The sequence below is a fragment of the Salvelinus sp. IW2-2015 genome, linkage group LG33, assembly GCF_002910315.2.
Source record: "Salvelinus sp. IW2-2015 linkage group LG33, ASM291031v2, whole genome shotgun sequence".
In the NCBI taxonomy this organism is placed as follows: Eukaryota; Metazoa; Chordata; class Actinopteri; order Salmoniformes; family Salmonidae; genus Salvelinus; species Salvelinus sp. IW2-2015.
The window spans coordinates 6,039,987-6,066,891 of record NC_036872.1 but is presented as its reverse complement, the minus strand read 5'-3'; the positions used below and the strand labels follow the sequence as shown (position 1 = coordinate 6,066,891).

At 42.6% G+C, this 26,905-nt stretch overlaps 1 protein-coding gene across 2 annotated transcripts in view; it reads right to left on the bottom strand.

Moving 5' to 3' along the window:
- Positions 1-26,905, bottom strand: part of LOC111958018 (ras GTPase-activating protein 1) — a 52,680-nt gene that overhangs the window by 499 nt on the left and 25,276 nt on the right. The window contains exons 2-24 of one of the 2 annotated variants that reach the window (XM_023979183.2): positions 15,948-16,100; positions 10,509-10,644; positions 10,136-10,206; positions 9,445-9,562; positions 9,119-9,150; positions 6,623-6,675; positions 5,464-5,614; positions 5,062-5,140; positions 4,813-4,936; positions 4,410-4,566; positions 4,095-4,182; positions 3,920-4,000; positions 3,378-3,535; positions 3,122-3,198; positions 2,808-2,980; positions 2,388-2,547; positions 2,076-2,218; positions 1,460-1,575; positions 1,165-1,269; positions 712-798; positions 515-582; positions 311-399; positions 40-117 (exon numbers count right to left, since the gene is read on the bottom strand). In XM_023979183.2, the coding sequence (XP_023834951.1) occupies positions 40-117; positions 311-399; positions 515-582; positions 712-798; positions 1,165-1,269; positions 1,460-1,575; positions 2,076-2,218; positions 2,388-2,547; positions 2,808-2,980; positions 3,122-3,198; positions 3,378-3,535; positions 3,920-4,000; positions 4,095-4,182; positions 4,410-4,566; positions 4,813-4,936; positions 5,062-5,140; positions 5,464-5,614; positions 6,623-6,675; positions 9,119-9,150; positions 9,445-9,562; positions 10,136-10,206; positions 10,509-10,644; positions 15,948-16,100 (2,497 nt within the window). The remainder of the gene's footprint in view (positions 1-39; positions 118-310; positions 400-514; positions 583-711; positions 799-1,164; positions 1,270-1,459; positions 1,576-2,075; positions 2,219-2,387; positions 2,548-2,807; positions 2,981-3,121; positions 3,199-3,377; positions 3,536-3,919; positions 4,001-4,094; positions 4,183-4,409; positions 4,567-4,812; positions 4,937-5,061; positions 5,141-5,463; positions 5,615-6,622; positions 6,676-9,118; positions 9,151-9,444; positions 9,563-10,135; positions 10,207-10,508; positions 10,645-15,947; positions 16,101-26,905) is intronic. The other variant, XM_023979184.2, reaches the window with a different exon arrangement.

Here is a 26,905-nt window from a genome sequence, read left to right as displayed (position 1 = left end):
CTGACACGTGTCTAACGGAAATGGAAACAAGTAACCTACCCCCAACTCATCCAGAAACATGATCATCCTGTGTTTGTTGTTTTTGATGAAGGGGTTCACACCCTCCATGTAGGGCTCCTGGATTGAAAAGAGGAACACACGGCATTAACATTTATGCCAGAAAGTAAAGATACTGTTCCCTGAAGGATGGAAACAAGGTACAACGCACAGCTATGGAGGCTTACACTTTTTGGTTTGCCTGCGCTTAGACGACAACAGGGATACAAACGTCCCTACACAGAACAGTGTAGGAGCTTTAAGGTGGTCGTACCTTAGCACCAAACTCCACCAGGTTAGCCAGGTTCTGGACAGACTTGGCAATCAATGTGAGGGTACGGCCTGCTGTTGCAGAGGGAGGGTCTTCAAAAAAAAAGATGAACAAGTAAATTAAGTAATGTATGGACACACTGTTCATTCCATGCTAAGAAATAATCAATTTATGCAATACCAAATACAAAGAAGGGTATAGGCTCACCAGCAATGATGTTGAACATTCTTGGGTTGAGGATGGCAGGACAGATCAGTCTCAGGAACACAAAGCCACTGGAAGAGTGAAACAAGTATCCGTTAGATCAGTGCTTCCCAAACATTCCTGATATAGGCCTCCCCTTGACCAAAGGCACCATAACACTAGAATGGCAAAGTAGATCCATAGTGTGTACAGTTAGTTACCTTACGACTCTGGTTCTCATGGTGGTGTTGGTCGGCCATTTCTGCTGCACTGATTTCTGCAGACACCCATAGATATACCTTAGAGTCCTGGAAGGGTCATGGAAGAGAGAGTGAGACTGAATGTACTGGAACATGACTTAAAATAGACTTTATGAACATCAAGCTAGCCTATGGACGTATTTAATGTGTTCAGTTCATTTGTTGGTTTGTCTGACGACATAATATATTGATTGTACTACAGGAGAATGTCATGATATACAGGGTTCAAACTGTGGAGATGGTTACTTAAAATGGCAGTGTATATTTAACCGGCAGAAAATGAATGGCGGCGTTACGCTAACCCCAATGTTACTTTTATGCCTCACTGAAACTATTCCTAACCTTAACCTCAATTTCGATCCCTATGCCTAAACTTAAGTTTTCGTTCTGCCGGTCGGATATACACTTCCTTACTTATTAGGGTTGGGCCGATGAATGATGTCATCGGGTGACGATAATGATTGACAGCCATCGTCGATGGGGACGTCATCGTCGATGACAGATGATAGCCTATTTACACTTGACAAAGCAGAACAATACAGACAGTGACATTTCAGAATTCTAGTCAAATTAACGGATTGATTCGTCTTTTTGTTAGTCCAAATCAATGAGTCCCGATCGACGATATGCCAAAAGTTCATACATCACCCCAACCCTATGTGGATGGTTCCCGTGTTAGTATGTGCAACGTGGATTGGTGTGTGCTTACGGGGGCAGGATCTCGGCAGCCATGAAGATCTTCTCCACCAGCTCAGACAGGATGTTGAGGAGGTGGGCTAGGTTCAAATTCACATCCTCGTTCTTCTCCAGTTTTGAGGGATTCAGCTAGTGAGGGGGACACAGAAAAACAGAGGACAGGAAAAGGAGAGATGTTTCATTATACAGATAGAAGTGTGCTCATGAACAAAAACAAGATGGGCTACATAAGATTATTTCACTAGAGTAGGATTTACTGTTGAAAGCAACTGTGGAAGATAATGTGTAATGCCCTCTGTTCCACTGGAGGAGACAGTCAGTCTGAAGAGTCCTGTGAGATCACAGCACTGTGAATCTGTGTCATTGTGACATGAGTTACTGTTTTGTATTCTGGGTAGCCAAAGTACTGATATGATGTTATAAATGCCAAGTGTTCCACTCCACTCGGGAGATAAAGTGAAGAATAGCTGGGTTGTTGCCCACACACCTCTCTACTGAAAGAGTTGACTAAAGTAACTTTACAGATCTAAGATGTTGCCAAACTGATACAGTAGGTAGAGCTTGGGCTAAACAAAATAAGGCTAAAGCCTTTCTGCATGTCAGAAAATGTGTGCGTGTTGTGTGTTTACCTCGCAGGACTGCTTGCTCTCCATGATCTTAAGGATGGTGTCTTTGAGGGCGTGGTGGACGAAGGGTGTGGCCGTGGCCTTCATGTACTGCTCCATCAGCGTGCTGGCCAGCGTGGTCGCTCGGAACAGGGTCGTCGCCTCATCTGGGAACCACCAGAGAGGGGACTTCTCATCAGCCAAGTGTGTGTGTGTGTCATAGCGTTGGAATCATAAACACAAAGCATCTAAAAGTGGAGATTGTTTTTTTTATCATTGTGAAGTGGGCTTTCACAATGGCGCTACAACATGCAGAGGTGTGTGTCTTTGTCTTACCCTCCATGTTGATCTCTCGGTCATTGAGTGTCCTGAGTAAGGGGGCCTCTGTCTTCTCATGTCTGAAGATGCGCAGCAGGATGCTGGCCAGCAGGGTGCGGTCCTGCCCACACACATGGGCCAGAGCATAGATCACATGGAACTCTTTCAGCAGGATTAGCTGTGGGGCCACACAGACAACCAGACAGAGTCAATGTCAGTGACCTATGGTCAAACAAGCGGCCATCATTTTGACATGTATTTTTCCAGGACACATGCTATGTACCTCACACGTAATACAGTATTTGTTACTAACTGCTGATCCATGTTTTGGTGTCTCACTTATTGCAACCGAGTGCTGGTCTTTGTACATTGACTATTGATAATCCTTAATTAATGAATGACTTCATCAATAAGTGTGTGTGTGTGTGTGTGTGTGACCTCTTTGAATTCGCTGTACTCCTCCTCAGGCATGATCTTCTCCATGGAGTAGCGGGCTCGCACCCTCAGGGAGCCCGGCTCGATGCCTTTCAGAGGCACGTGGGAGCTCAGAGGGAACCACTCGTCTATCATCTGGCCCTTCTGCAGTCGGCTCAGCTGGCAACGCATGAATACTGAGGCAGAGGGAGAGAGACATTTAGTGGAACACACAGACAATAAAACGCTGTTTTTCGCATATCCATATGGAATGGGATTATAAAAGAGAGTGCTCGATTTCGTGACATAGCTCTAGTCTAAGTAGAACAGAGACTCACAGATGTCACTTTCCTTGCTCTTCTTTGTCTTGTTACTCAGGCTGATTTCAAACCTGTTGATTTCACTCGACAAGTCACTGAAGGGGGGGGAAAAAATAGAAAGATATTGTCTGTCAATTTAGTGAACCCAAACATGATTGGACAGCTGATGGCAATGATTACATCAGTAAGTGCAGTATGGAAGCCAAATAAGAAATGTCCCAATTCCCCCTAAATTGCCAATAACACTTTGAATGAAGATGGAATTGGGACTCACTCAAAGATGAACTCCTCAGTGAAGACTGGGTTCTGGCCCTCTCGAGGGTGGGTCTTGGCCACCTGCACACTGTTCAGGTAGATGTTGCAGTAGGGGTTGGTGAAGTGCTTCACCGGCAGCTTGTGGGCCTCCTCCACGTACAGGACCAGACTGCTCACCTGATGGGACACACCAGGTCAACAGTCAAGCAGTCACTCAGCTGCTTGGAACTACAAAGTAGTGGGTTTGAATCCCGCATGGGCCACCTACATGTGTTCGCTGTAAGACGCTTAGGATAATAGCATCTGCTAAAATGACCAAATCTGTAATTAAACTTTTTTTTTTTTTTTTAAAGAAAGGAGTGATGAATTGGGGAGTAAAGGCCCAACTTGCATTTTAAGATTCAATACTTGTTTGCCATATCAAACAAAGTTAGGAATGTGATTTGGTGCAGTTTATAAAAATAAAAAAGAGAAATGCACATATTGTGCATATATTTGTAAAAACTATTTTTTTTAAATGATAAAGCACAATAAAAATAGCACTTGACATTGTGTTTGTACCTGTCGGAGCCTCTTGTTGGGAGTGGGCTGGGTGGGTTTCCTAAGGTTACTGCAGAACGTCTGCAGACATTTCATCCAGTCCTACAGAGAGGAAAAAAACACTTAGATTAAAGAAAGGTGTGATTGGAGAATGTCCCAAAGAGAGAAAGAGTGTGAGAGACAGATCAGTACAAACCTGTGCCTGTTCAGGGGTCTCGCCAGCAAAGTAGAATATGTACTGTTCCTCACTAAAGTGCTGGATCACAACTTGGAAACAGTTTGGCCTGCAAACAAAAACAGGTAGTTATTTCTGAACAAGCACGTGCCCAATCGAATTTATGCACTCCTATCAAACTCAGACAGAAAAACTAAAGAAAAGACTCAGCCCAACATGGCAACAAAAAAAATTCATAAACAACCATAGGCTTATGTTCTGGTGCACTGATTCGATCTTGTCCCATTCAATGTTCACTCCGATCTAGGATAAATAGTAATGGGTGAAATGTCTCACCTGCCAAACAGACTGTCGTGCACGCCGTACACCGAGCACACGCTCAGGTCAATCAGGCCTTTGGGTTTAGTGGCTCTCTTCTCACTCTCAAAGTAGATGAGCTGGGCGTCGTTCCCCTCCAAGATGAAGTAGAGGTTCTTCCACCGCTTGCCTTTGCCTGGGGGTAGGGAGAGGAGAGGGGAGAAGACATGAGGCCAATTCCCTCCCCTCTGCCTGCACTTGTTCACTCCCTCTCAAGTTCAGGGGGGAGTTATATCATATTTATTACACCAATCCGTGCCTTTTAAATCCACGAGGGGTAGTATACTAGTGACCACTTCAGGGAGAAGTGGGAGAGAGAGAAATGGGCTACGGTCTGGAAGATTACATTTACAGGTATTTGAGCGTAAAAACATATGGGTACCTTTGTTGAATAGGAGGTAGCCTTTCTTGACAATGTTTTTGTAGAAGGCGTCTTTCGTTTTCCGTCTGATAGTGTTATAGATCTCCTTGCCGTCCACCAAGTCTGAAAGCACTTGTTCCTGTTGCTGAAATACACGAACGTCAATAAAACACCACATCAACACCATTAAATACCTGCACATCTATAGCCGTCTCAAACTGTTATGGACAAGAGTAGCACCACAACGGAGGTTAGTGGACTCAGGCTTACCTGCACTGAGACAGCATCTTTCAGGTTGTAGCCCTCCACGATCTGCTCTTTCTTATAATGCTCAATAATGTCATCAACACTGCCAGAGAGAGAAGAGACAGAGCACAGCAGTTATTTCTAATGACCAGCACTAACCACCATACTTGTTCCTAACGCATCAGACTTTTATATAGTCATTTTTATATAACCTCCACTTCTATGTGGAACTGTATACCTGGATATCACCACATCTTTATACAGTATGATTACAGGTAAGGCCGAAAGGGATTTCCTGACCACATCCCATGACCAGGAAAATCTCCGGGCACTATTTATAGGCCAGGTTATTTTCTGATTCTATTAAAAATCTTTTGGTTCATCACTACTGCACTGGGAGACAGTACGCGCCCCTGCTACACATACCTGTTGTAGTATCTCCCCCCCATCATGTACTGATTGTTGGGGGTGGGGCATATCTTAAACCTTTGAATGTTCTCATTGGTGCGAAAAAACAGGGAGTAGTCCCCGGGTGTGTTGTCTGACGGCCGGACCAGGAAGCTGGACACTTGGCCAACTAAATAAGGGAGAGAGAAATCACATTGATTGTTGACATTGACAGTATTGATGCTCACCACCAATAAATTGGAACATACAGTACCAGTCAAAAGTTTGGACACATCTACACATTCCAGGGTTTTTATTTTACCATTTTCTACATTGTAGAATAATAGTGAAGACATCAAAACTATGAAATAACACATGGAATCGTGTAGTAACCAAAACAAAAAGTTAAACGAATCTAAATATATTTTACATTTGAGATTCTTCAAAGTACCTCCTGTGCCTTCAAAGTAGGTGAATGGATTATCTCCGCATGTGTGGTTCCCACCGTGAAGCATGGGAGGAGCTGTGATGGTGTGGGAGTGCTTTGCTGGTGACACTGTCAGTGATTTATTTAGAATTCAAGGCACACTTAACAAGCATGGCTACCACTGGTTTGCGCTTAGTGGGACTATCATTTGTTATTCAACAAGACAATGACCCAAAACCAACATTCAGGCAGTGTAAGGGATATTTGGCCAAGGAGTGATGGAGTGCTGTATCAGATGTCCTGGCCTCCACAATCACCTGATCTCAATCCAATTGAGATGGTTTGGGATGAGTTGGACTGCAGTGACGGAAAAGCAGCCAACAAGTGCTCAGCATATGTGGGATCTCCTTCAAGACTGTTGGAAAAGCATTCCAGGTGACTACCTCATGAAGCTGGTTGAGAGAATGCCAAGAGTGTGCAAATCTGTCAAGGCAAAGGGTGGCTACTTTGAAGAAACACTTTTTTGGTTACTATATGATTCCATATGTGTTATTTCATAGTTTTGAGGTCTTCACTATTATTCTACAATGTATAAAATAGTACAAATAAAGAAAACCCTTGAATGAGTAGGCATGTCCAAACTTTTGACTAGTACTGTATATTTTAGCAACAGAAAAGGTTTGTTGATAACAAGATAGCATAATCCCATTGTACTACATTAATCGTGAGGAGAATGTAAAATCTAAAGACAGAGAATATAGTGCTTGCTACCTGTCATCAGCAAGTTGTAGGCCTCTTGTTTGCTGATCTTGCCGTGATACCAACTACAGAGAGGACGAGGATGGACCATTAGAGATAAAAAGGGAGAGAGGAGGGAAAAGAAAACCGACAGATCAATAATGTGCTGGGTTTAAAGGGGCGGTAAGGGGTGAGGGGTTTTAGAAGGGTCAGATCAGAGTCTAGGATGATGAATCACAACCTGATAGATCCTATTGGTGAACTCCCATCAGCAAGTCAACTCTCATACATGGGCCAATGTCAGTCATTCTAACGACATCTCACTCCAAATACTCAACTACTCGTACAAAACAAAGCAACTTTAGTTAACGGATACAATACAACTTCTTTAATATGTTGGATTTGTAAAATGCCTTTCTCACATTGTACATACTGGTGAAGTCAGAAGTTTACATACACTTAGGTTGGAGACATTAAAACTTGTTCTTCAACCACTCCACAAATTTCTTGTTAACAAACTATAGTTTTGGCAAGTCGGTTAGGACATCTACTTTGTGCATGACACAAGTCATTTTTCCAACAATTGTTTACAGACAGATTATTTCACTTATAATTTACTGTATCACAATTCCAGTGGGTCAGAAGTTATACATACACCAAGTTGACTGTGCCTTTAAACAGCTTGGAAAATTCCAGAACATGATGTCATGGCTTTAGAAGCTTCTGATAGCCTAATTGACATAATTTGAGTCAATTGGAGGTGTACCTGATGTATTTCAAGGCCTACCTTCAAACTCAGTGCCTCTTTGCTTGACATCATTGGAAAATCAAAAGAAATCAAAAAATTGTAGACCTCCACAAGTCTGGTTCATCCTTGGGTGCAATTTACAAACGCTTGAAAGTACCACGTTCATCTGTACAAACAATAGTACGCAAGTATAAACACCATGGAACCACGCAGCCATCATACCGCTCAGGAAGGAGACGTGCTCGGTCTCCTAGAGATGAACGTACTTTCAATATCAGAACAACAGCAAAGGACATTGTGAAGATGCTGGAGGAAACAGGTACAAAAGTATCTATATCCACAGTAAAATGAGTCCTATATCGACATAACCTGAAAGGCCGCTCAGCAAGGCAGAAGCCACTGCTCCAAAACCGCCATAAAAAATCTAGACTACGGTTTGCAACTGCACATGGGGACAAAGATTGTACTTTTTGGAGAAATGTCCTCTGGTCTGATGAAACAAAAAAATAACTTTTTGGCCATAATGACCATTGTTATGTTTGGAGGAAAAAGGGGGAGGCTTGCGTGCTAAAGAACACCATCCCAACCGTGAAGCACGGGGGTGGCAGCTTCATGTTGTGGGAGTGCTTTGCTGCAGGAGGGACTGGTGCACTTCACAAAATAGATAGCATCATGAGGAATGGAAAATTATGTGGCTATACTGAAGCAACACCTCAATACATCAGTCAGGAAGTTAAAGCTTAGTCGCAAATGGATCTTCCAAATAGACCATGACCCCAAGCATGTGATGGCCTCTTCCAAAGTTGTGGCAAAATGGCTTAAGGACAACAAAGTCAAGGTATTGGAGAGGCCATCACAAAGCCCTGACCTCAATCTCATAGAAAATTTGTGGGCAGAACTGAAAAAGCATGTGCGAGCAAGGAGGCCTACAAATCTGACTCAGTTACACCAGCTCTGTCAGGAGGAATGGCCCAAAATTCACCCAACTTATTGTGAGAAGCTTGTGGAAGGCTACCCAAAACATTTGACACAAGTTCAACAATTGAAAAGCAATGCTACCAAATACTAATTGAGTGTATGTTAACTTCTGACCCACTGGGAATGTGATGAAAGAAATAAAAGCTGAAATAAATCACTATACTATTATTCTGACATTTCACATTCTTAAAATAAAGTGGTGATCCTAACTGACCTAACACAGGGAGATTTTACTGGGATTAAATGTCAGGAATTGTGAAAAACTGAGTACATTTAGTATTTGGCTAAGGTGTATGTAAACTTTAGACAACTGTACGTCTGTCTTTGGGAGGCCGGCAAACAAAATTAACACACATTTACAGCCTTACTGTGTGTTGGGTCAGAGTCACACCATCATTGTTAGAGATTCATTGAGCCGTGTAGATGCAAACATGGATTATGTCAAAGTCACTAACGACGCATACTGTATACAGTATGCTCTCACTCAAGCTTCCCTGCCCATTCTTGCACAACATGAAAACATAATTTGGCTAGAGGATAGGGTAAACATGGGTTGCGTGTGTCGAGGCAGCCAGAAGGCAGGGACGTAATGAACCTCAAATGATAGGCTGTCTAAAAATATGATCTAAACAGCCATTTTCATGAATTAATACCCCAATGTTTTTGGGGGGGTTGGATAATGGTGGGTATTGACAAAAGTATTGATGAAATGATCTGTTTTGACAAAGGTTTACATACAAAATAACATATACTGTACAGAGACATTATGGCAACCTAAGAGAAAAAGCCAAATCAGAACTTACACTTTGCCCTCGTGTGGGTCCTCCTCCCGTCCCTGAAAATAAGCACGAACAGTTCAACAAATCAGTGGAGACGTAATAACGAATGAAAAAGAAAACATCAGAAAAGACCCAAAAGACTCCAATTGCCAGCTGAGTAGGAAAGGTTGAGAAAATAAAATGTTAAATGGCAAACCATGACTGTGTCCCAAAATGCACCCTATTTCCTGTATATAGTAGTGCCCTACATAGGGAATAGTGCCATTTGGGACACAAGCCAAGTGAATGGTTACAGGTTAGGGCTGATCCCAGACCTGTGCAGAGCAGAAATTGTGCTGTACTCAACTCACCACCTCCTCCACCAGGTCCTCCACAATGAGGCCCTGCTCCTCTGTCCTCACGTTGGTCACCCACATCCAGCCGTCATCCAGTTCATTGTGAACGATAAACATGTCCCCTTTCAGGAAGCTAACAGACATGGAGAGGAGGAAAAAAAAAAAAAAAAAAACTGGTCAACGTTCAGGGGGCAAAAAATGTGTGTTACCATCTTAATGTGCTGCTACGAATGAACTCACACCTGCATCTCCTGTTTCACAAAAACCCACTATAATGCACTAGAAACAGTCTTTGTTCTTTTCAATTAACTATTTAGTTATGAGATCTAAAGGCAGTGCGGACGCTTGAGGCTTTACAGCTTATTGCCGACTGAACTATTTCTTACATATGGTAGTCTTTGGGTGTCGTACCAGGCATTCTCCACAAGGTGTCGCATGTAAGCTACCAAACACCTTTGTGAAGAACTATAGCATGGTTCTTTCCAGCCAGCTAAGTCTGTGCTAGCAGTGTGTCTGTGTTAAGGGTTCAGACAGTTTCTCGGATCTGACAACATGAAGAATAGCCAGGCTCATCTGTTCGCGTGCTGGGAATTGCTAAATGAAAGGGAGAGGTCTGTTTTTGTCCTATTCAGATAATGTGATCTCCAACAGGGCAAACACACACTTTCACCTTCCACAAATGTCTTATGCTTCTTGTAGGGATTACCTGATCTCATCGGTCTCTGGCACTTTGGTGTATGGAAGAATGGCTCTCACTCTCCTCCTGTCCTCTACAGGCTACACACACGAGCACAGACAATAAAAACACAGAACTGCACATTAACCCATGCTTCCACCAAAATCTTCACATCTTCAACCCCCCTCAGAATTCTAAATTAAAAGTATTCCACCAGACACCCTCCGGGATGATGATTTCACAGCCTCACACCACTCATTAGTATTTTGCCTGGCTTCTCTCCTGAGAGTGGTTATGATATATGGCCTGGGGTGTAGGGGGAAGTAGATATTTCCCAGATATATTGAGTATGTGTCTAAGAAAGTCTAACTTCCATTTCTACTCGAGTGCAATGAAATCTTACCTCTGGGGGTGCCACGGGCGATAGCAGCTTTTCACCTTTCAGCAGGCAAGACACGTAGCTGTAATAACCAATCAGGTCCGACAGGGACGAGAACCGCCGCCCGCCTATGTAATAGTCTCCACACATGGCGATTATTCTGTAAACACACACAGACCACACACACAACACTAAGAATGATTACTTGTTAAACACAATGCATGCACAGTCTGCAGAATGTATGAAAATACAAATAGGCCAAAGCTAAATTGACAGTTTGAACAATTTATCAGCAGACAACTGGTCTACATTTTCCACAATGACCTAAAACATCAAAGAGTACAAGAGCAGAGCAGCACAGTGCTAAAATTAGGCCCAGTTGCCCTGGGATTCATGAAACAAAAGGAAAAGACATGCATTAAACCACCATGACTCATCAGATAATAGTCGTGTGAAATTGCTCGAGTAATGATGAAAATGACATGATTAAAGTCTTGGCGAAGCAGCGAACAGAGGGGAGCACATCTCAGTCTGACTATGCGGTAATGTAGACTAGACACCATTCAAATACATCTTCTTATGGTTAGGCTACATGTTTAACCTTGCCTTCCTAATACCAATCCACAAGGGTTCCTATAAAGCAATGTTGTGAATGAGATGTCATCATTTCCTAGTACGTTATCAATCGTCTACTGAAGTGCCTGGTGTTGATCAGGTCTAGGAGCTATTGGTCATCAATGAAGATTGGGCCTAATTGACAGGTCTATCACACGCATTGGAACAAATACAGTTCAATAAAATAAAAAAAGTTTAAAACAGTATGCACTAGGGCTGGGAATTGCCAGGGACCTCACGATACAATATTATCACGATACTTAGGTGCCGATACGATATGTACTGTGACTTTCACGATACAGCTGTGAGTCTTTCTGGGTAAGTCTAAGTGCTTTCCACACCTGGATTGTGCAACATTTTCCCATGATCATTTTCAAAATTCTTCAAGCTCTGTCAAATTGGTTGTTGATCATTGGTAGACAACCATTTTCAGGTGTTGTCAAAGACTTTCAAGTAGATTTAAGTCAAAAATGCCACTCGGTGTCTTCTTGGTAAGCAACTCCAGTGTATATTTGGCCATGTGTTTTAGGTTATTGTCCTGCTGAAAGGTGAATCAATCTCTGAACCATGTCTGAACCAGATTTTACTCTAGGATTTTTCCTGCGCTTAGCTCCATTCTGTTTCTTTTTTATCCTGAAAAAACTCCAGTCCTTAAAATTTATAGCAATACCCATAACATGATGCAGCCACCACTATGCTGAAAATATGGAGAGTGGTACTCAGTAATATGTTGTATTGGATTTGCCGCAAACATAACACTTTGCATTCGGAACAAAAAGTGAATTGCTTTGCCACATTTTTTGCAGTATTACTTCAGCGCCTTGTTACAAACAGGATGCATGTTTTGGAATATTTTTATTCTGTCCAGGATTCCTTCTTTACACTCTGTCAATTATATGCACTTACTGTAGCAGTTTTGCACCAATCCACACAGCTATGGATGCCTCCATCCGACAAAACTAATGTTCCGCTCCATTTCCCGGGTTACGTTTAAACACATGTGTTCGGAGCACGCTATATCAAATCTACATTTTATTTGTCACATACACATGGTTAGCAGATGTTTATGTGAGTGTAGCAAAATTGTGCTTCTAGTTCCGACAGTGCAGTAATATCTAACAAGTAATCTAGCAAACTCACAACAACTACATTATACACTAAATGTAAAGGGACGGAATAGGAATATGTACATATAAACATATGGATGTGGCATAGGCAAGATGCAATAGATGGTATGAAATACAGTATATACACATGAGATGAGTAATGTAGGATATGTAAACATTAAAGTGACATTATTTAAAGTGATTAGTGATACATTAAAGTCAATATATATATTTAAAAAAAAGAAAAAAAAAAAGTGTCCAGTGAATGTTGGCAGCAGGCTCTCTATGTTAGTGATTGCTGTTTAACAGTCTGATGGCCTTGAGATAGAAGCTGTTTTTCAGTCTCTCGGTCCCAGCTTTGATGCACCTGTACTGACCTCGCCTTCTGGATGATAGCGGGGTGAACAGGCTGTGGCTCGGGTGGTTGTTGTCCTTGATGATCTTTTTGGCCTTCCTGTGACATCGGGTGGTGTAGGTGTCCTGGAGGGCAAGTAGTTTGCTCCCGGTGATGCGTTGTGCAGACCTCACTACCCTCTGGAGAGCCTTACGATTGTGGGCGGAGCAGTTGCCGTACCAGGCGGTGATACAGCTCGACAGGATGCTCTCAACTGTGCTTCTGTAAAATTTTGTGAGGGTTTTAGGTGACAAGCCAAATTTCTTCAGCCACCTGAGGTTGAAGAGGCGCTGTTACGCCTTCTTCACCACGCTGTCTGTGTGGGTGGACCATTTCAGTTTGTCCGTGATGTGTACGCCGAGGAACTTGAAACTGTCCACCATCTCCACTGCTGTCCTGTCGATGTGGATATGCTCCCTCTGCTGTTTCCTGAAGTCCACAATCATCTCCTTTGTTTTGTTGACGTTTACTGAGGTTGTTTTCCTGGCACCACACTCCGAGTGCCCTCACCTCCTACCTGTAGGCTGTCTGTCGGTAATCAAGCCCACTACTGTTGTGTCGTCTGGAAACTTGATGATTGAGTTGGAGGCGTGCATGGCCACACAGTCATGGGTGAACAGGGAGTACAGGAGGGGGCTGAGCATGCACCCTTGTAGGGCCCCAGTGTTGAGGATCAGCGAAGTGGAGATGTTTCCTACCTTCACCACCTGGGGGCTGCCCATCAGAAAGTCCAGAACCCAATTGCACAGGGCAGGGTTGAGACCCAGGGCCTAAAGTTAATGATGAGCTTGGAGGGTACTATGGTGTTGAATGCGGAGCTGTAGTCAATGAACAGCATTCTTACGTAGGTATTCCTCTTGTCCACATTGGACCGGGCAGTGTGATGGCGATTGCATCGTCTGTGGACCTGTTGGGGCGGTATGTAAAATGAAGTGGGTCTAGGGTGGCAGGTAAGTTGGAGGTGATATGATCCTTGACTAATCTCTCAAAGCACTTCATGATGACAGAAGTGAGTGCTACGGAGCGATAGTCATTTAGTTCAGGTATCTTTGCCTTCTTTGGTACAGGAACAATGGTGGCAATCTTGAATTTAGCGACACCAGACTTGGATAGTGACTGATTGAATATGTCCGTAAAACACACCAGTCAGCGCATTCTCTGATGACGCGGCTATGGATGCTGTCTGGGCCAGCAGCCTTGCAAAGGTTAACATGTTTAAATGTCTTACTCACGTCGGCCACGGAGGAGGAGAGGGAGGGGCCCGCAGTCCTTGGTAGCGGGCCACATCGGTGGCACTGTATTATCTTCAAAGCGGGCAAAGGTGTTTAGCTTGTCTGGAAGCAAGACATCGGTGTCCGTGATGTGGCTGGTTTTCTTTTTGTAGTCTGTAATTCCCTGTAGACCCTGCCACATACGTCTCGTGTCTGGGCCGTTGAATTGCGACTACATTTTGTTTCTATACCGACATTTCGCTTGTTTGATTGCCTTAGAGGAAATAACTGCACGGTTCATATTCGGCCATATTCCCCAACTTCTTTCAATGGTTGAATGCGGTGGTTCACACTTTCAGTTTTGTGCGAATGCCGCCTCTATCCACAGTTTCTGGTTGGGGTAGGTTTTAATAGTCACAATTGGTACAACATCTCCAATGCACTTCCTAATAAACTCACTCACCGAGTCAGCATATAAATCGATGTTATTGTCTGAGGCTTCCCGGAACATTTTACAGTCCAAGTGATCAAAAGAATCTTGAAGCGTGGATTCTGATTGGTCAGACCAGCGTTGAATGGTTCTAGTCATGGGTACATCCTGTTTGAGTTTCTGCCTATAGAACAGTACGAGCAAGACGGAGTCGTGGTCGGATTTGCCGAAGGGAGGGCATTGTATGCATTGCAGAAGTTAGAGGAGCAGTGGTCCAGTGTTTTGCTTGAGCGAGTACCACAGTCAATGTGCTGGTAGAATTTAGGTAGCCTGTTCTCAAATTAGCACAGGTGGTCGACTCGTCTTCCGTCTGTTTTCCATAAACAAGTGCTGTAACATGGAGATATGGCCGTGTGGGAACACTAACCCTAACTGTTTTAAAGTGTGTATCAATTTAATTTCTTACTGAAAGGAAAGATAAGATCCTTATGCTTCCAAAACCATACATGCAAGCCATGCATGTTAATGTTCAGTCCGAGTGTCAGGGGATCTTAACAAAACTGCCCCTTACAGAAGACGCCTTTGTCCAATGACTTAATGTGTAATGTAATGGAACGGAGTCATGATTAGGGCTGTTGTGGTAACGGAATTGTCAGCCAGTGATTGTTAAGCAAATAACTGGTCAGTCTCACGGTAATTGACCGTTAATTAACATAAACATATTTAGCATCTCCTAGCTTCCACACAGCCTACAAGTCATTTTAAAAAGCCTAATAAATCCATTTTAAAAAGTCCAATAAATCCATGTAATATAGCCTACACCTTCCCAATAAATCCCTTATTTATTATAGACAGGTCTAAAGAAGATAAAGAAAATGTAGTCTATTTCAGAAAAAATTAATAGCATACTCCGAGTTGTCCTTATGTGGCTATGCCAAATGGCTGTGGGCTGCACTAGTTCATTTAGCAGACAAGATTTTTTTTACGAGGTATGCAACTATGATTCGAAAAAGTGGTGGGCTGGGCATCATTCACAAGTGATAATATATCATTCACAAGTGAAAGGCTAATATTGTCACCCATTAGACTATTCTTGATTTAAATCTGGTCTTTACATATACCGGTACTAAATAATGTGTGACATTTGTTTCAATTTAGAATGGACCATTATCATGCACCTGTATCGAAACAGGGGCACTTAAATAGCAAATGGAGGACGCTTTCCCCCACGGTTTATTGTCATGCCAGCCAGGTAGGCTATATTCCTGTTTTAAATATAAGCAATTTGCTTAATATTTGGAATGTTGAGAAATAAATATAGTAGCCCTAGTCTTTTTATTAGCGGCCATCACTGTTTTCTTCCGCAATTGCATAGCCTATAGAAATGTTGCGCCAAATGAGCTCATGGGCTTTCGTGAACGGTTTGATTACATTTTCGATTACATTTGCATTGATGTCAGATTGATTAGAGGAACAATAATGTGCTGAGTACCAGGCAGTTAGCAAGTTTGGTAGGCTACTAATGACAAATCAGCCGCATCAGAGCTTGGAGAAGCCTAATTGCCGTGACTAAACGGTCATGTGGAATTTGACTGCCTTTATGACTCATGACCGCCGGTGTGGAGGTAATACGGTCACCGCAACAGCCCTAGTCATGATCAAGTGTTTATATGCTCAGTGTCTCTCTCGGTCTGTGTGGGTACTGACCTGAAGTGGTTGACCACACTGGTCATGCTGAGAAAGGACAGGACAAAGGAGCCGGGCCGGCGGTCACTCTCCCTGATGAGGTAGCTGCCGGGGGTCCTGGCCTGCCGCAACCGCTCCTCAGCAATGGTCCGGTCCAGCTTCCCATGGTACCACCTGACACACAGACAGGGAGGGAAAGCTACAGTCAGCCTCGGGTGATTAGACCTGCATTATGCATTATGTTGGACTCAGTGTTGGTTTTTCTCTCGGGAAAACGTTGTCAACACGAAGGCTATGTGCTCTATTTAGCGTACCATCTGAAAGGATTCCAGGAGGGAGTGACATATGCACAGTAACACACAAACAAGGTCTTCATGTAGGCTTGTTACACGGCGTGACATTATTCAAACATACTTCAGCCTCATAGCCGTGCAAGTTCAAATTTGGTTCACATCGTAAACACTATGAATAATTAAAGTCACTGAATTGATGAATAAATATGTTGGGGTCATAAATAAAATAGCCTACTTACCTCATTCACCCAAACTCTCACTCCCTTGTTCACCCATTATCTTAGGCTACTCCAGTCAGTCACATTAACTCTTTCACTACTCGACTATTTACTAGTTCTCAAAATCAACCACTCAGTTTGTCATACTCGTTCTCTCACATGCATAGACTCAATGGAGTCACATATTCAATGAACATTCAACTCGTTTGTTCATTCATTCATTCAAGCTGCAATATGTAACTTTCTGGGTGACCTGACTAAATTCGTATAGAAAATGTGAGTTATAGATCTATCGTGCTCATTGAAAGCGAGTCTAAGAAGCAGTAGATCTGTTGTATGTGCAATATTTCTATGCTTCCCGGTCTTAAGTTTTGTTTGAGTCTTACTTTTGGGTTTTGTACACCAGCTTCAAACAGCTGAAAATACAATATTTTTGTAAAAAACAACAAATTCACAGCGGTTTAGATGGTACAACGATTCTCTACACTATACTGAAATTAGGCAAACTACTCTAATTTTAGCAACCAGGAAATGGCGGAGCAATTTCTGCATAGTGCATATTTAACACTCATTCATAATAATACACAGATCTGCTGGGACGGATTCAAATAGCCTACTGCTAAAAAGTTACGCTGTAGTCCTAGTAGGCAGGGTCTTGACTGGGAGTGCTGTGGGCTTGACTTTAAATAAAAACTGCGGGTGTGAGAAAAACATTACATTGATATCTTCTGAAATACTAAGCCAGTAAGAAACCGCACTAAGATTTTACCCTCTAGTATACCTAGAGAGCAGTCACTCTAAAACAGGCGAGAGGAGAGTGGAACGGAGAGAAAATGCTAAAAGCTTTAAGCTTCCGCCTCACCATTAAAACCAGGCTGATTTTTTAATTAAACAGTAGCTTTTCGAACAACACTGGTTAAAATTTTAGCAGGTTACTGACTTGACACTCCTGACAGATGGGGGGGGGGTGTACACGCTGGCCCAGATTTGGGCTAGCGACCTCAGAACAGGGGGCCTGGGGAGGCGAGATGCATGAGGTGCTGCAGTAGCTCTTTTCACACAGGACGTTAAGGGCTCCCGTCTGGCTTAGAAGAGCAAGGGTCTGCACTTGTAAAAAAAATAATGAGAATGTGAAGTCTGTGGTGTGGAGGCAAGCGTGCTGTGAAGGAGGAAATGGGCCAGTGGAGCTCCTGGGAGGGGGTTAGGGGACTGGCTAAAGGATTTGTGTGATGGAGAGAGTATTGAGGAGGACAGACGTGAGAAGTGAGTGTGTGATTGAGAGAAGCGCTAAGGAGTAGGGCCTATGACTTAAGGAATGATTGAGAGCAGTGAGTGCAAGTGTGTCTGTGTGTGGACTACGCTTAATATGTAGCTTACGGGTGGAGTGCATGTGAATAAACTAGGTGTGTGAAGTGAGAATAGGCTAATGGTGTACACGTGACATCCAAGCCAGGGCCATTTCAAAGCAGTTTTCAGCAGTAGGCTTATGTGAGGGGTTAAGGTCCAGAGTGTAGTAGCTATAAGAGAAGATGAGAGGTCAATCAGTGGCTGTCAGAGGTACTGATGGTGTTAGTGAAATGGATATGCCGGTCAGGATGTGGTTCAATTCCATGTAAATTCAAGGAAGTTGACATTTAAAACATTGAACATTTTGGCCTAGACTACTGCTGGCAGGGCCGGCTCCCAGTTACTGATATGCAAAGCAGACATCCCGGTGGCATAGGCCTTAACTTCTGTAGGGTAGGGGGCAGCATTTGGAATTTCGGATGAAATGCATGCCCAAATTAAACTGCCTGCTTCTCGGGCCTAGAAGATATGATATGCATATAACTGGTAGATTTGGATAGAAAACACTCTAAAGCTTCAAAAACTGTTAAAATAGTGTCTGTGAGTATAACAGAACTGATTTGGCAGGCGAAAACCTACGAAAAATCCATTACGGAAGTAGTTATTTTTTGGGGTTTTGTAGTTATCTATTCAATGCCATTATAGTATCCATTGACTTAGGACTCAAATTGCAGTTTCTATGCCGTCCACTAGATGTCAACAGTCTTTAGAAATTGTTTCAGGCTTGTATCCTGATAAAATGAGGAAGTAAGAGCAGTCTGAATGAGTGGACCCTAAAGTGTCACAGAGCTTTTTCATGCGAGAGACGGAGAGAGTGCGTTTCTTGTTTACCTTTTAAATTGACGACGTTATTGTCCGGTTGAAATATTATCGATTATTTAGGCTAAAAACAACCTGAGGTTTGAATATAAACATTGTTTGACATGTTTCTATGAACTTTACAGATACAATTAGGATTTTTTTGTCTTCCTGTTTTGACTGCGTTTGAGCCTGTGGAATACTGAAGAAAACGCGAACAAAACTGAGATTTTTGGATATAAAGAGACTATCGAACAAAAGGAACATTTATTGAGTAAATGAATGTCTGCTGAGTGCAACCATATGAAGATCATCAAAGGTAAGGGATTAATTTTCTCTATTTCTGACTTGTGTAACTGTTCTACTTGGCTGGTTACATTTTGTAATGATATGTCTAGTGGGCTATGTTCTCAAATAATCGTAAGGTATGCTTTCGCCGTAAAGCATTTTTTAAAATCTGACACCGTGGTTGGATTAACAAGAAGTTAATCTTTAAACTTATGTAAAATATGTTTTGTTTTCAGAATTTTTATAATGAGTATTTCTGTATTTGAATTTGGCGCCCAGCAGTTTCACTGGCTGTTGAAGAGGTGGGACGCTAACGTCTCACGTACCCAAGAGAGGTTAATGGGCAAGGGGTTGGGGGAGGGCACAGGCGGAAGGGGGCCTCTCCTCCCACCTTCTCAGTCCTCAGCTATATCTGTCAGCATGGACAAAACATGAGACGGACTGTAGTACAGCGGAGTGGAGTGCCTCGCATACAAACCAGGTTGGCCAGAACCAACAGTGTTGCTGCTGAATTGGAGGTTCAGGTTTTCCTGGAGCTCAGGCTCATTAACGAGACGCTCCAAACAGCCGACAGAACGAGGCAGCCGTCAGAGAGGCTGTCAGTCAGAGTTTTGCTTCCCAACACTTCTGCCTCATGTAAAGGGGTATTTTGGTTGTTTTGGAACATACACTATGTGCCTGATTGAAAAGTCGGGTTTGTCAAGTGGTAGCCTAGGCCTACTGCAATTTTGAACTCTGAAAGTACTGCAGAAATTGCATCAAATACATCTATCCAGTATAGAGAACTACATTCGCCCAACTTTTGCTTGCAGCAAATATCCTACACCAGCCTGTACAGGGAACTCACATATTACCTGCACCATGAGATGTGTGCATAGTAGGCCTAGGCTACTTAGACAGTGGGGGTCCATCCTGAGGCAGCAGAGAGAGCGCTGTGCACTTATGGGCTTCCCTATTAAACCTTCCAGTAAGGTTGGGGGTCAAAGCCCTGTTCTATAGAAGGTCCACAGTAAACAGTGTGCAGACTTGCAGTGAGTAGAGTGGAAACGCTAAGGCAGCAGAAGATGAGTTCCATACAGAGAAACTCCCCCCGGCTGTGTTTGTCTTCCGGAGCTCAGGTGTACTGGCCTGCTATGGGTTGTACAGATGTCCAGGTGTAGGCTACAGTATCAACTGATGGGCTAAATCATATTGCAACTGCATCCGAGTGAATAGAATTAGCCTAGATCAGAACTGTCTATAGCTGTTGGTCACTATGGTGTCTGATAGAGGATGTGTGAGTCTAGCTGAGTCTGGCTGTGAACGTTTCTTGGCTCATACTGTATTCTTGCATACATTCAAAAACTGCAACTCCTGCAGATGTGATTTTACTGAATAATTTGAGACGTTTGTCATATTTAATTGCACCACCCGTCATAAGCGTTCCAACCCCACCATGTCTGAAAACGCTTGTGTGTGCAAGTTAATGAATTGCAGTGAGATGAGTGCATAGAAACACTTTCTATTTCCGATACTTAAAATTCTAAACGTCTATAAACATTTCACCGACCTATGTGCAATATCCCTAACCAGCTAAAAGTTACTCAACAAGCTACTGCACACAATAACTTTAAAAGCAACAAAAACATGGCAACCAAACAAGATGTTCAAAGAAGTTGAAGGCTACGAGCAACGCAGTCCTCACTAATGTACGAGCTTATTTTCAATACATTTTGGAGGATGGGTGGAGGGGTTAGCCAGGGTGTTGTGATATGTGCAGTATGACCATAACCCACGACAGCAGCGATAGGACACGCTGGTTTTATCAGTCTGAGGAATGTCGTGTTGGTGCATGAACCTAGAGCAGCAGTGACGCTCTATTCTGCTCTGCTACTAGTTTAATAACCCTCAAGCACTACTCTGAAATAAGGATGCTCCCTCTGTATCCTGCATACTGTGCCGTGTGCACTTCAAAAGAGCAACAACCGAAACTTGTCAACAATAAAACTGATTGGTCATGCTGCAAAAAAACATATTTCATTCAATAGGCTAGTTAAAAACCAAAGCAAACTTCTGCACAAACATACAATGCAGACCTGATCTGACGTAGGTTTGTTAAAATAAAGCCCTAACGCAATGTTAAATCTTAGCCCTGGCAGTAGCGTTACAGGTTCGGGGGTGTTCACAATATTTGTGCCATTTTCACAACCGTAATAATGGGTGGAGTAGCGCGAAAGAGCTGGGTTTTGTTGAATAAACAAGTTGTGGGTGTGTCTGGAGCCCCTCACTGGCAAATCAGAATGTGCTCCATGGCTAAATAGGTGGTTGCTTCAAGTTGTGTATTTACGGTCTTTAATGTAGTGTGCTATCATCAACTAAAAATATAATTTTAGTCCGTTATGGCCTAGTTCGTTAAATAGCCTGCACCATATTAGCTAATTATTTTGTTTGCAGTCAACATTGTTCTAATTGCATTGCTTCAACATGGTAAATATAGGCTACAGCAATCGCACTAACATACACACGCGTGTACATGTGTGTGTGAAAAATATATATATATATATATTGTAAATTGAGGTCCTAACCGACTTGCCAAAACCATAGTTTGGTCAAGAAATTTGTGGAGTGGTTGAAAAACGATAGAGATAGAGATACACACACACACACACACACACACACACACACACACACACACACACACACAGTTGAAGTCGGAAGTTTACATACACTTAGGTTGGAGTCATTAAAACTCATTTTTCAACCACTCCACAAATTTCTTGTTAACAAACTATGGTTTTGGCAAGTCGGTTAGGACATCTACTTGTGCATGGACAAATCATTTTTCCAACAATTGTTTACAGACAGATTATTTCACTGTATCACAATTCCAGTGGGTCAGAAGTTTACATACACTAAGTTGAATGTGCCTTTAAACAGCTTGGACAATTCCATAAAATTATGCCATGACTTTAGAAGTTTCTTTGCTTGACGTCAAGGGGAAAATCAAAACAAATCCGCCAAGACCTCAGATAAGAAAAAAAAAAAACTGTCCTCCACAAGTCTGGTTCCTCCTTGGGCGCAATTTACAAACGCCTGAAGGTACCACGTTCATTTGTACAAACAATAGTATGAAAGTATAAACACCATGGGACTACGCAGCCACTCAGGAAGGAGACGTGTTCTGTCTCCTAGAGATGAACGTACTTGGTGCAAAAAGTGCAAATCAATCCCAGAACAACAGCAAAGGACATTGTGAAAATGCTGGAGGAAACAGGTACAAAAGTATCTATATCCACAGTAAAACGAGTCCTATATCGACATAACCTGAAAGGCCACTCGGTAATGAAGAAGCCACCGCTCCAAAACCGCCATAAAAAACCCAGACTATGGTTTGCAACTGCACATGGGGACAAAGATTGTACTTTTTGGAGAAATGTCCTCTGGTCTGATGAAACAAAAATAGAACTGTTTGGCCATAATGACCATAGTTATGTTTGGAGGAAAAAGGGGAACGCTTGCAAGCCGAAGAACACCATCCCAACAGTGAAGCACGGGGGTGGCAGCATCATGTTGTGGGGGTGCTTTGCTGGAGGAGGGACTGGTGCACTTCACAAAATAGATGGCATCACAAGGAATGGAAAATTAAGTGGAAATATTGAAGCAACATCTCAAGAAATCAGTCAGGAAGTTAAAGCTTGGTCGCAAATGGGTCTTCCAAATGGACAATGACCCCAAGCATGCTTCCAAAGTTGTGGCAAAATGGCTAATGGTCAACAAAGTCAAGGTATTGGAATGGCCATCACAAAGCCCTGACCTCAATCCTATAGAAAATTGGTGGGCAGACGTGAAAAAGCGTTTGCGAGGAAAGAGGCCTACAAACCTGACTCAGTTACACCAGCTCTGTCAGGAGGAATGGACCAAAATTCACTCCATGACAGAAGGCAACCGAGAGACAATCACTACAACAACATAAGAGAAGAGGGCCTCCATTTTTCAATCAGTGTAGATGCATGAGGGTAAATGGGCAAAACAGGACTTAAGTGCCTTTGAACAGGGTATGATAGTAGGTGCCAGGCGCACCGGCTTGTGTGTGTGTGTCAAAAACTGCGAACACTGCGTTTCACACTCAGCAGTTTCCCATTTGCATCAAGAATGGTCCACCACCCGAAGGACATCAAGACAACTTAACAACTGTGGGAAGCATTGGTGTCAACATTGGCCAGCATCCCTGTGAACGCTTTCGACACCTCGTAGTCCTTGCCACGACAAATAAAGGCAGTTCTGAGGGCAAATAGTGGGGTGCAACTCTATATTAGGAAGGTGCTCTTAATGTTCTGTAGACACACACAAAAAGTTGACACCTACTCATGCAAGGGTTTTTCTTTATTTTTACTACTTTCTACATTGAAGAATAAAAGTGAAAACTTTTAAAACTACGCAAAAACACAAATGGAATCATGTAGTAACCAAAAAAAAAAAAAAGTTCAGCAAATCAAAACATTTTATATTTGAGATTCTTCAAAGTAGCCACCCTTTGCCTTGATGACAGCTTTGCACACTTGTCATTCTCTCAACCAGCTTCTTGAGGTAATCACCTGTCATTTCAATTTACAGATGTGCAAAGTTAAGTCAATTTGTAAAATGTCTTTCCTTCTTAATGCTTTTGTTTATTATTAATGGCAATGATAGCTCAAATAAGCAAAGAAAATGACAGTCCATCATTACTTTAAGACATGAAGGTCAGTAAATCTGGAAAATCAGGGCTTCATGGTCAAATTGCTGCAAAGAAATCACTGAAGGACACCAGTAAGAATTAGAGACTTGCTTGGGCCAAGAAACACAAGCAATGGACAGTAGACCAGTGGAAATCTGTTCTTCAGTCTGATGAGTCCAAATGTGATATTTTGGATTCCAACCGCCGCGTCTTTGTGAGACGCAGAGTAGGTGAACGGATGATCTCCGCATGTGTGGTTCCCACCGTGAAGCATGGAAGAGGTGGTGTGATGGTGCTTTACTGGTGACACTGTCAGTGATTTATTTAGAATTCCAGGCACACTTTACCAGCATGGCTACCACAGCATTCTGCAGCTAATTGTCATCCCATCTGGTTTGCGCTTACTGGGACTATTTGTTTTTCAACACGACAATGACCCAAAACACACCTCCAGGCTGTGTAAGGGCTATTTGACAAAGGAGAGTGATGGAGTGCTGCATCAGATGACCTGGCCTCCACAATCACTTGACCATAACCCAATTGAGATGGTTTGGGAAGAGTTGGACAGCAGAGTGAAGGAAAACCAGCCAACAAGTGTTCAGCATATGTGGGAAATCCTTCAAGACTGTTGGAAAAGCATTCCTCATGAAGCTGGTTGAGAGAATGCCAAGTGTGTGCAAAGCTGTCATCAAGGCAAAGGGTGGCTACTTTGAAGAATCTCAAATATATTTATTTGTTTAACACTGTTTTGGTTACTACATGATTCCATAAGTTGTATTTTATAGTGTTGATGTCTTCACTATTATTCTATAATGTAGAAAATAGTAAAAAAAAATAATAATAATTCAATGAGCAGGTGTCCAAACTTTTGACTGATACTGTATATGGATCATTTAAAGCCAGGCACATTTAATAGTTAATTAGGTCTAAAAATCAATAGCTTAAGTTGATGTTTCCTGTCTCCTCAATTTTCTTAGACAATTAGGGTAAGGCAAGGGCTGGTTCCTCACCTTCGCTGCTGCTGCTGCCTCTGCAACATTGTTCTCAATCCCAATATGCTGGTTAACGTTGCTATTATGCACACAGCAACATGGGGAAAGGCACCAATTCTACGGCACACTGAAGATTGCGTTTCAGAACCGCGGACTGTGACCGTAAACAACATTGGAGAAAGCGCATTTGTTATACTTTTTCTTGGGGGTGGATTTATTAGAGTTTCACGATTTTTTGCAGATAAGATACACAATATTCAGTCTCACGTCTTAAGAGTGCTAACTGTGTCATTCTGCAATGGATTAGTCCACTGAGACAGGCACAAATCAGACAGGTGTCTTGTGCACTATAAAAAACAAAAATTGCAACTGCCCGGCTAAAGAAATCTTGGTCCACCAACAGCCTATCGACCAAACGACTAAATGTGGTCAGCCCTAGAAACATTGTAGCATTTAGGCTACCTGATTTTGTGTGTGATTTCTCTACAGGTGGACTTATAACACACTGAATGGTATTTCCAGTATGTAAAAATGGCCACTTAGAAGCAACAGGTTTAGAAATGAGCTTTTCACAGCTTGAGCGACAACTTCGACCCTGAAATGGTTTGAACACAAGCCAAAAGCCTACATACTATGTACTGCCCCCCCCCTTTACTGCACCACCACTTTACATTAGCAATATGCCTCGGCGGAGCTGCCAGCTGTCAGAGGGGAAACGAAGCTCATCGTGTCTTCTCTGCACGGATAGGACTGCCCTCTGTCACTAACAATGTTTAGCCAAACAGTCCATATTTAAATGTATATTCCACATCAATCGTTTTTTTCCTCAGGTGGTCATGAATTTGAGTCTTAATTGTTTTACTTAGAGGAATCAAGGGGAATCAAGCAAAACCTGAAGTTTTTCATGTGCAATTTTCTAAAAAGCTGTGATATTTTTTTGCCATATTCAAATAGCCCTAAATTGGAGATAATGAAGCTTGTCCTAATATTTATTGACACTGGCCTACAAAAATTCTAAAGGAACATCTAGTTGTAACTACAGGAGGAAAACATTGGGAACACATTTCTACACCATTATATACACACACACCAGCTTTTTAATCTATATCAATGGAGCCAATTAATGTGGACTCAAACAACAAGTATATGAATGTAAACTAGAATCAAAGCAATAACTCACCCAAACACAGCTCCAAACAAAAGCAAAGCCTTACGAAAATATATTTATGGAAAAAAGGTATGGGTAACTCCAAAAACCCAACGGTCTGGGAGAGATTAATAAACAGAGAGATAAAGAGATAGGATTTGCATGTTCTATGTATCCTGTCCTACCAGCCTGTTAAGAGAGTAAAAGGAGGGCTGGCTGGCTAGGTGCCCCACTTACGCCGAGTTGGCTCTCTGCTGCATCTTGTCGTTTGTCCCGCTCTCTCACAAGGTGTGCCCGCTCCACTGATGCTACTTATTCTGCTGCTGAGGAGAATGTTGAGTCGGAGTGACTAGGGTCTGAATGCTCCGGCACGGAAAGCAACGCAAACACAACTCTAAATCCGTCTGTGCCATGATGCTATAAACCTGCTGTCCCGATAAAGTCAGTCCACACTCTAGGGTTAGTGAGCAGCAACCGAAGGGGGCTGCTGGACTGGACCAGACCTCACATATGCTGGAATCCTTGCCAAGCGATTTGAAAATATTCTGATAAGTTGTCCAGTTTTGTTATCGTCCAGAAGGTTTGAGGGAAAGTTTTTTTCTTACAGGATGAGGAGGTTGAGTCAGTCTCCATCTTAAAGCCAAGCAGAAAGAATGTCTCTTTCCCTCTCTTTCTCTGGAGTCTAAAATAAAGCCACGCATCATGATCACGCAGCCAATTGGCTTTAGGAGAAGTGGGGCAGTGTGGGTAGGGAGTAACGTCACACGAGTGAGGTTGGAAAGCAACAACACATCAGGGCTTGACATCCAGGTAAATTTGCCAGTTGCACACTGGGCCTGTGCCAACAATGCTACTGGCCAGAATGAAAATACTGGCCCAAGAAAGCTGGTGACGCACACATAATTTCAATGCTTCTTTTTGCAGGCTGAGCAAGTAGCCCGTAGCCTATAATGACCTAGCCTCCATTCTCAAATAATAACATTTTAACTTAACAATATTATAATTTACATTGCACCATCAAAAGGTTTTATTTCCCCCCCTCAAACAATCTAAAAAAAGGGTGTTATTGTTAGCGATTTTCAACAATTCAGCCGTCTATATTTTAGGGCCCTATAAAGTCAGTTAGATTTTTGCCAAATTCAATTTTTCTGGTTTTGATTTTCCAGGTTTCCGAGTTTCTTGTTTTTTCAAGTTCACTCTCAC